The sequence below is a fragment of the Eublepharis macularius genome, chromosome 11 (assembly GCF_028583425.1).
Source record: "Eublepharis macularius isolate TG4126 chromosome 11, MPM_Emac_v1.0, whole genome shotgun sequence".
In the NCBI taxonomy this organism is placed as follows: Eukaryota; Metazoa; Chordata; class Lepidosauria; order Squamata; family Eublepharidae; genus Eublepharis; species Eublepharis macularius.
The window spans coordinates 11,841,838-11,852,118 of NC_072800.1; the positions used below are offsets into that span (position 1 = coordinate 11,841,838).

Sequence of the window (10,281 nt, forward strand, 5' to 3'; positions counted from 1 at the left end):
CTACGTGGCAGGAGCGGCGCGAGGCCCCCTCTTCGGTGGCTGAGAGGCTGCGCGGCGGAGGCTCCTTTCGTCCGCGGAGGGTCGACGACGCCATCGCCATGGTGAGGGGCCGGGGCTCGACGGAGGGGCCGCGGGGAGGCCTCGTCCGAGCGGGCCTCGCTGTGCTAACGCCAGTCCTTGTCTTTCCAGCCAGGGCCGAATCCCAGCGGGACGAGCGTGGGCGCCTCGGGGCGCTCCCCCAGCAAAGCGGTCGCCCCCAGAGCCGCAGGATCCACCGTCCGGCAGAGGTGAGGGGGGAGCGAGCGAGAGGAGCCACGGGCACCGCTGGCCCGTCCCGCGCTGCTCTGCCCGGCAGGGAAAAGGAGCGGCCTCCTTCTCCCCAAGCTGCTTGTTGTTTTCTCGGTCCCCCCCCCCCCGCCCCCGGTGGGGTGGGAGGTGGGGTAGTAAAGTGGTTATCCTTTATAAGTGATGTATATAGCTTGTGCAATGCAAGATGGAAGGTATTTATTAAAATGCCGGATAGCCCAGGTGAGCCTGATCTCATCAGATCTGAGAAGCTAAGCAGAGTCAGCCTTGGTTTGTAATTGGATGGGAGACCTCCAGCGAAGACCAGGATTGCAGAGGCAGGCAATAGCAAGCCACCTCTGTTAGTCTTTTGCCATGATAACCCCACCAAGGGTCGTAAGACAGCTGTGACTTGAGGGCAATCACCATCACCACCATTTATTAAATTAAAAATCCCTGTGTGTTAGCTTCATTATGGGATCTGGCTATACATTAACACAGCAATGCAAGCCTCCAATTAAGGATGTTATTGAGAGGTTGCTGTGATTCTTCTATAGAAACCTAGTGCAGACAGCTCTCTACATCCAGTTTGCTTTCTTCCATTGATGCCTTATTCTCAAATAAAGCCAGAGGGCACACTGCTTAGCAGGAGAAAAGTGCAAGAATCCAGTAGCAGGGCATGCACTTTTGTGAATCACAGCTTGCTACTTCAGTGTATCTGAAGAAGTGAGTTGTGACTCATGGAAGCTCAAACTTGACCACAAATTATGTTAGTCTTATAGGTGCTACTGGACTCTTGCTCTTTTCTGCTGCCGTAGACCAACAGGGCTCCCCAGATCTGTTGCTTAGCAATAGATTTAACTGCTCTGTGTGCAGAATGCCTTCAGGTCCAGCTCCTGTTATTCCTACTTTAAAGATCAGGTAGTGTGTGGTTTGACAGACCTCCACTTAACTGTGGCTTTTAGCTAACCTGTTGCAGGATTTGTTTAAAGTGACATGTCCTCTTCTTTACAGTGATCTTTGCAAATGTCTTTGCACATTTTTTTCCTTTGAAGTTAATTGTTTCTCTGGATTAATTATTAGAATGTAACTTTAGAATATGAGTTACTTTCTTTTTCTTCTTTTTAACTTTTTATTTTTTGGAATTTTTAATTTTTACAACAATTAAACAACACTAATAAGAAATAACAGAAACAACAACAATAGTAACAATAATAACAAGGTCACTACAGCTCATTGTGAATTAATAATATCCTTCCACCCTTTGCTTGATCTATCAGGCACTTATTGAAGACAAGGTGCTCATATATAAGCTCTGTACAGTATTCCAGCTTTGTTTGGTTAAAAACTAAAAAAATCCAAGGGATAGTTTTTGCCTGGGTATATCTCGTGCGTTATCATGTATTCCAAGATGAGTTACTTTCTATTGTCTAAAAAGTGTTTCCCCCTTTAGTTTAGTATCTACTTTCATTTCTCTTGTTATGAAATTGTAGGCTTTAGTGCTTGTGGTTCTCCCAAGGCTCTGGGCTCCTTTTTTGCAACAGGTTTTTATTAAACAGCATATAGAACTAATTTATCTATTCTTTGAAGAATTTGAATCAGGTATATCAACAGTATATGCTGAATTAATTATGATTGTTTTTATAATTGTGTTCATAGTGATGTTGTATTGACTTGCGTTTGGGTTGTAGTTAGTCAGTGAAGAATCCTCTGGGTTTTAGTAAATAAACCTAGTGCATTTCTTGAGGCCTCTTTCTTGTTCATTTGTTTTTTATTGGTTCTGTGTTAAAAACATGTTTAAAAGGGGGAGGAGCAACCTCACAGCGATCCCAGGTGCACTTTCAACGACTGATTTTTTTGTTACAGGAAAAGTGCTAGCTGTGGAACAAGGAGTGCGGGTCGTACCGCATCTGCTGGCACAGGGGGGATGTGGAGATTCTATACAGAGGATTCCCCTGGTCTCAAAGTGTAAGTTAGACAACAAAGGCATTGGTTCACTCAAGTTAATGGACCAGAATGGTTATTACTGGTATTTTCTTTAGAATTATAGTGCTTTTTGTAAAGCAGTAATTTTGCAATGGTGGCTGTAACTTCTGTTGAGTAGAGAATGAACAGTTTACTTAGCTAAATAGCGGAATAATTGGATTGTTAGACATTAAAACAATTAGTCCCAAGCAAAGTTTTTGCTTGTATAGCTCTGAACAGCTACCATATTCAGTTATGAATTGCTGTAACTATTATATAGCTTTTGCCCTGCCCCCTCTTCCGCCCTGGGTAGGTTACCTGTGTGTAATAAAACTGAGAAACTATACCGATAATTTCCACTTACCTGCTTTAAGCTCAATGCCACTGTTAGATGCTACAATCCACCCTCATAGTGGAGATGTTGCCTTGCAATGTGTTTTGCATTGCTGGAAAGGGACAATTTGGTTGTTGAGGTGTAAGAGGCATTATGTAAAATTCCAGTTGCTGATACATAAATTGGAAGTAAGTAGCTTTCTTATGTATGCTGCTGTCTATTGGTATCAGTTGGATAGTGTAACCTTCAGAGAGGCTACAAGAAGGCTGTGGAGATTTCTGTTTGGTTGTGCTGGAGTGTTTTTAAACAAAGTACTTTTCTGTTGGTGTTTCTGTTAAAAAACGGTGCTGAATGGCAAGGCTGGGAAAACCATCTCTCCAAGGTGCTTGAGAGCTGTTGCTAGTCAGATTTGCAGATGACACAAAACTGGGGTGCAGAGATAGACAAATTATCTTGATATGGGCGTTGAAGGTGGGCTGAAACTAACAAAAGGAAATTCGACTGAGGCAAATGCACAGTTCTGTATTTAGGCAGAAAAACATCACATGTACAGTACAGGAAGGAGGAATACCTGGTTTGGAGATGGTCCTTGTGAAAGGGATCTTTGGATTGTGGTTGATCATGTGTTGAGCATGATTCAGCTATGTGATGCATTAATATAGTAATTTCAGAATCATGAGAGATTAATTCCACTCTACTCTGTGCTAGTTAAATTGTATCTAGAGTACTTGTCTGCTGGATCAGACAAGAGGTCTCTCAGGTCCAGCACCCTCTTCATACAGTGGCTAAGCGGCTAGTAGTCCTAGAAGACCAACAAGCGGGACGTGGCTTTCCCTTGATGCTGCTTCTAGCCTTACTGTTCAGAGGTGTGCTGCATCTGAATATAGAGGTTCTCTTTAGCTGCTGTGGCTGGTAGCCATTGATGAACTTCTCCTCTATGAATCTGCCTAGTCCCCTTTTAAAGCCACCTGTAAAGAAATATTTCTTTTTGTCCATCCTGAATTTGGGTACTGCCAAATTTTGGTACTATGGGAAATGGAGAGCAAATTCTCTCTACCCACTTTCTCAATGCATAATTTTGTGAACCTTTACCATGTCTACATTTAGCTGTCTTTGTCTCACACTCTTTAGCCTTTCCTCATAGAAGAGGTGCGCCAAATCCTTAATCATTTTGATTACTTTCTATTGTATTCTGTTTTGAGCGGCCGGCTTTAAGAAAGATGTAGACAAATTAGAACAGATCTAGAGGAGGGCAACAAAGGTGGTCATGGTTTTGTAAAAGAAGTCCTTCTAGGAAAAGGTGAATGAACTGGATATGCTTAGCCTGAACAAAAGAAGATTGAGGAAAGATGTGTTCATGCTCTTCAAATCTGAAGGTTTTCTAGAAGAAATCAAAGACTTGTTCTCTGCTTCTTCAGAGAGCATGACTAGATGTAATGAGTTTAAGTTACAGAAGGAAAAAGTTTGTTTGAATAGTAGAAGGAACTTCCTAATGCCATGAACAGCTGTGAGTGTAGAGCTGGGTGTGTGTGTGGGGGGGGGGGGAGTCTTCAAGAACTGGCATCTATTGGGAATGCTCCAGTTTTGGATTTCCTGTTTTGGTCAGGAACTGGATTAGATAGTCTGTAAAACCCTTTCCAACTCTAGATCTGCATGAATAAATAGTAATGGGCAAGGTTAACTGTAATCTGGCAGTATATGGTATCTTTGTATACTTTGGAGAACAGATACAAAAAACATATCCTTTCAAGGTTTTTACTTTTTATTTTATATGGAAGACTGCTGAGCTAAAAGCTAAGTAAAAGTGACAGTCTCCAGGAAGCCTAAAATTACACAAAGTTTGAGTTTTTGAAATCTTTGGCATCTATTAAATTGTTAATTAAAACAATCTTAAGATGATGTAATTCTTTTAAATATGGGATGTGATTTGGGAAGAGGTTGCTTTAAATGGGAAAATAGCATTTGCTTTGTCGATACAGGAAAGTTCTTTGTATTGTCAAATTTTTTGACCAGAGTATCTAAATTACCCTGTTGAATCAGGCAAAGAACTATATTAACTTCTTTCTAACTGTAGTCAGCCAGATGTTTCTGGAAACTCACAGGCTGGACTTAAAGGTGGTGATTATCCACTATTGATTGTTGGGTTCCAGTATTCAAAGGTGTCACTTGTAAGTCTCAAGGTTCCATTAGTTGTGTCTATAATGGTCCTTGATAGATCTATTTTCCAGCAATTTGTCTTAGCTTTTGTTAAAGTAATCTCTGGTAATGGCATTAACACATCTTGTGATTCTGAATTTAATTATGTATTGTGAATTATCATGCTGTCACTGAAGGCCTTTTTGTTGTAGTTTACTTATTGCTGTTTCTAATGAATTCATTTTCTTCTTTATTTTCAGTGGTCCTGTTCCAGTTCTTGTAATGAGCCTTCTCTTTATTGCATCTGTATTTATGTTGCACATCTGGGGCAAATACACACGGTCGTAGATTTGGCTAGTCCCATCAGCCAACTTGAAAACTGCAGTCTGGACCAAAAGTATAATGGATTTTCAGGTTTCTTTTCCTTTGGTACATCCTTCTAGATCAGTTGAAGACAACTCTTGCCTTTTGGTTGGCTCTGGTGTTAAATGGACTCTTAAACTTCCTCCTTGGGGTTTTTGATTCCTTTCTGTCAGAAGTCGTGATGTCTGTGCGTACACACTTGCAGTTGGTTTCATTAAAATTTGTATACATAAAGCGATGTGTTTGGTGTTCTTGTGTAAGTGTCATGATTTGGTGGCAGATCTTTTTAGATACCAAGGGTTGGATCTTACTAGCTTTTGGGCTTTATCTCAGGAAGCATTGGATCATGATACCAGCATGTTTTATTGATATACGCTGAAGACACTGTATATTCAAATTAAACTCTTACTATAATGTGAAAGTTAAGGCTTCTTCTGTGTCTTGCAGGTGTGACACAGTCATTTCTCTGTATAAACACGTTACGTTTATTTTATTATTGGTTATAGAACATGTTCCTGTCATAGTATTCAAAGCATTCTAACAATCTAAATAAAGCACAATAAACAATAAAAACATTAAAATTCACAATGCTCCTAAATAACAACTACAGTTCATATGAAATTTCTGGTTTGGCCCACAATATAGCTAAGCCTTGAAACACTGTAGCCATAAGATCCTTTCTGGGCAGGGCCTTCCTAACATTGGCCCAAGCAACAAGAGGCCCTGCCCCATTTACTCATGACTTTTCTTGGAGGAGAGGATCTGGAACACATCTTCCCTAGGCCCATCTCAGTGCAATTTTAAATATTTAATGTTAGCAAGGGAAGGCAAATATATCATGTACAAGCACTGGGCTTTGTCCATGCTTCATACCCCACATCAGACATAGATTTGTGGCATAACAGACCTGACAATATAGATACACAGATGGCATTTACATATATGGAGCAGCAAATTTCCCATAGAAAAATACAGCCTTGGAAAATATTCTGCTCTGAGTCCCTGGAGGTTTGGGAGGCCTATTACAGCAACTTCCAAAGCGCCTTCAAGGGCAGTTCATTATACATGGCAAGAATAAGTTACCTATGCATGAGGGGAAAATGCTTCTATGAGGAAAGGGAGCAAGCGATTGCTACTCAAGTATCAGGTAGCACCACAGGGTCTTTGGCTCACTGTTCTCCAGCAATCAATGCTTGTGCAAATTTGTTTGACACCGAGAGATCTCTTGTCTTTCAGTGCTACACCTCTGAAGATGCCAGTCACAGCTGCTGGCGAAACGTCAGGAACTACAATGCCAAGACCACGGCCATACAGCCCGGAAAATCCACAACAACCATCCTTGTGCAAATTACTGAACTCCAGTATAAGTAAACACATTCAGGGCTACAAAAAGGCCTGCTCGTATGTAGACCAGATGTTTGCACAGTATGTTCTGACAATGCTTTCATATATCCATTGTTGGAGCAGACTTCTCTAAGGATTGCTTCCAAGAAATTTTCCTTTGAAGTAGTAGAGAAATTGTGGAAAAAACCACCTGGAGAGTGAAATGCTGTCTTGCTGATCAATTGGTTGCTTTGTCTTTTGAAAACTTTTGGGATTGTTGTTCAGAGAGCTGCTTGGAGGAGAGCTGTTCAGGTGTATTAAGTCATTAGCTAAAGAAATCTGTCTTTTACTTGGACAGCTCTTTGGAGATTTGTTCTTTTCTCCTCCAGGCAACCAATTCTGTCATCAGGGCGAATTTGCCCACCAACAGCAAACTGTCAAGTCTCTTCAGCACCTCTTGTATTTCAGATGTTTTTGATGGCTCATCGAGAGATCATTCACACTGTGTTTCCTCAGCAACTAATTGCAACAGGAGTTTGAGCATCAAGAAATGGGGAATAAGTTGACATGGCAGCAGCAGAACAAACGAGGACACGTTTGCTGTCATGTAAAAATGCCTGGCAGTGTACTGCAGCAGAGATCTTTTGGATCTGTGTCATAAATGGTTTGGTTGGTTTCTAATTTGTTGGACAGATTTAATCAAACAAAAATGGGTTTAGTGTTAGAACCTGACACTGCATCAGCAAGAATTGGAACAATCACTTCTGATCTGCAGCCTCTTTGCTCCTGAGTTCATCTCATTCCTCTAGAGACAAGACGATTAAATCGAATTGTGCTTCGGAAGGCAATGCTGAGAGGCCAAGAGCTGCCGAACAATGATTACTTTAACTAAAGCAGATCGCTTCTGTAGTGACACAATCCAGACCTGACTTGCCATACTTTTGCCATTGGAGAGCCACCATTTCCTCACACTGCACCTTAAAAAAGCCCGGTGCTTTCAACCATTGAGTGCTTTGATTCTCAAACTGATCAGCACTGGCCAAAGGAAAGCCATTTCAGGTTCAATTCATTTAAGTTACTACAGAAGAGGTTACTTCTGAAAAGGGCATTTTTCTCAATTATTTTAGGTTCTTAGAAATAGCTGTTCTCATCTGTTCATATTCCCTTTTTGAAGCTGTCCTTGTTAGAGAGTCAGACTAGGATCTAGGAGATCTGGGTTCGAATCCCTACTCTGCCATGAAAGCTTGCTGGGTGATGTTGGCCTGGTCACATCCTTTAAGCCTAACCTCCCTCAGGGTTGTTGTGAGGATAGCGTAGAGGAGGAGTGAGTGATGTAAGCAGTTTTGGGTCCTTGCTGGTGCCGGGGGGGTGGGGTGGGGCTGCCAAATCAGTTTTCTAGAGCCTGTTGTATTTTGTCACACAATGGGCTTGGTTGCTAGTAAAAAAATATATATATATATTCTGCCCTCCCTGCAAACGGGCTCAGGGCGGATTACATCAGTTAAAAACTCAGTCACAACAATAACAGCAACAGTCTAAAATGATTAAAAACCATAAAACATTTTAAAATCTCAATTTACATAACAAATAAGCAGAATTTCAAGAGGCGGCAACCACAATAGAGCTCTTACTTAACTTCACTTGGATAGAAACCCCATAGGCAATATTGATATCATTTCCAGGTGTGATTATCTATTAAGCTGTTTAAAAAACACAGAATGGTGGTAAAAACGTCTGGTGGGGGAAGGATTTAAGCATTCATCTACTCCATCCCCCTACATGGCCAGTGGAGGCCTGGCCCAGCCTCAACCATATGCCTGGCAGAACATCTCTGTCTTACTGGCCCAGCAAAAGGACAACAAATCCTGCTGGGCTCTGGTTTCAAGAGACGGTTCCACCAGGCCGGGGCGAGGACCAAAAAGGCTCTGGCTCTGGTCAAGGCCAGATTAATAAAGAAATAAATAAGGCCCTGTTACTGTGTTCTGGACAGTGGTTGCAGCACATCCCGTAGCAGTAAACAAATGGTAGGCGGCCAGTGTGAATACTTTCTTCTTCCTTTCCTCTGTATTCAGTCTGTAGTGGCTTCAACAGACCTGTGTGAGGACTGCTGTGTTTAGTTTATTGCTAGAATTAACATTCTCTGGCCTATTTAATCCATTTGACTACACAATTGTATTTTAATGGCATACTGAGTTAATTTTTTAAATATTCTGTGCCTCTTAAAAGGAATGTAGTGAAATACCAGGAGAAACAGAACGGGGCTATTTATGAGAAGGTAAGAACTAAAGATGAAGGTACAATGCAATATATTTTGTACCAGATAAGTAAATAAGTAATCTTATGTGGTTGTCAGTTATTCTGTGGTGAAATAGAGACAAAGCTATATGAATGACTAAATGTTAACAACAGACCTTCCCTCTCAGGCTGCTGTGTTTCACCACAATGGTGGTGTTATAATGACAAGCAGTGTCAAACCAGGTGATTTCCACCCCCTCTGTAAATATTACTTGGTATAACACAAGGCAGTTATATAATTTGTGTTTATTAGGAACTCACTGGGAAAACTTAGACGATCCATTCTCTCTCAACTCTGGCTCCCCATTCGTACATTCATTCATTACAACGATGCCGACCTATCATGCGATTGTAAAGCTACTGAGATAATTGTGTGAAGCCCTTTGAACACTTGAAAGTGCTGTATAAAAGCTAAATATCTATTATATTTAAAACAAATTCTTACATAACATGGAATTCATTACCGCGGCAAGCTTGGAAAGTTGGTAGCTGGAGTAAACAATGTACGACAACTTCCCTCTGCCTTTTCATGGAGAATCCCCACACGTACATTAGATGGAGGCCGTGGAGGGTTCCTACCCCATTACCGCAAACCGTGTGCATTATGTGCCATCAAGTCACCTCCGACCTATGGCGACCCTATGAATGAAAGACCTCCAAAACATTCTATCATCAGCAGACTTGCTCAGATCCTGCAAACTGGAGGACGTGGCTTCTTTTATTGAGTCCAGCCATCTCATTTTAGGTCTTTCTCTTTTCCTACTACCTTCCGCTGCTGCAAACTACTCTGTGATTATAGTCCTTCCCTTGCATGGCATACAATGCTGGGGCAATGCATGCTGGGAATAGAGTTTGTTCCTTTTTGATGTGCTCTGTGGCATCACTGGTTACCCAGCAACAGGCCTGGCTTGCTGGGAGGCAGGCACACTTGGTGTGTGCCAGTTGGTGAGCTCCTGTAGCCACACTCAGGGGTGAACCCGGTTGGAGCAGGGACTTCAAGTGGAGAAAGGTTCTGGCCCCACTTATAAGGCAAGCTTCTTTTCTCTCCAGGATTGGGAAGTGGGGAGGGGGCCAGGGGAGCTAACAAGTGTGCTTTTTTTGACTGGCTAAAAGAGGGAATTCTGGGAACATTTACATGCAACGAAATAGTTACTTTTTGGAACTGGGCTTTTGGCCAAAACTGGATCAATCTGAACTAAGGAATGGGAAATGTTAATGGGGGGAATCTCTGTTGGCAGAAACACCGATGCAACAGGATTCTTTGTGTCTAAATGAACCCTGATGAATAGTTCAAGAGGTCCCAAATAACGGTTTGGTTGCTGATACTGGGATAATCCGGCTTCCTCTCTGGATCTATTCTTCCTTAGTAAATATGATGTCATCACTTCATCAGGCACGTTCGTACTTTTTCTGCGAGCTCCTGGCTTTTTGAGGTGCTAATGGCCAGGAAGATTGTTTCTTGGCTGTATGTGACTAGCAGCCAGACACTGCAATTCTAAGCAGAGGGACACCCTTTTAAGCCTCTTGACTTTAATGGCCTTGGAAATGTGTCGCTCTGCCTAGGGCTGCCCTGAGAATCT

General features: G+C 42.0%; 1 protein-coding gene across 1 annotated transcript; it reads left to right on the forward strand.

The window, feature by feature from the left end:
* The first annotated feature begins 19 nt into the window (after positions 1 to 19).
* Positions 20 to 5,317, forward strand: SEC61B (SEC61 translocon subunit beta). Its single transcript, XM_054991359.1, has 4 exons — positions 20 to 101; positions 190 to 287; positions 2,152 to 2,253; positions 4,981 to 5,317. The coding sequence occupies exons 1-4, from the start codon at positions 99 to 101 to the stop codon at positions 5,066 to 5,068; spliced, it is 291 nt and encodes a 96-aa protein (XP_054847334.1). The 5' UTR covers positions 20 to 98; the 3' UTR covers positions 5,069 to 5,317.
* Positions 5,318 to 10,281: the final 4,964 nt, after the last annotated feature.

Bases quoted from the DNA above. Each gene is read 5' to 3' on its own strand.
- SEC61B (XM_054991359.1), top strand. The intron at 288-2,151 runs GTGAGGGGGGAG...TTTTTGTTACAG, and splicing joins GGATCCACCGTCCGGCAGAG to GAAAAGTGCTAGCTGTGGAA. The intron at 2,254-4,980 runs GTAAGTTAGACA...CTTTATTTTCAG, and splicing joins GATTCCCCTGGTCTCAAAGT to TGGTCCTGTTCCAGTTCTTG.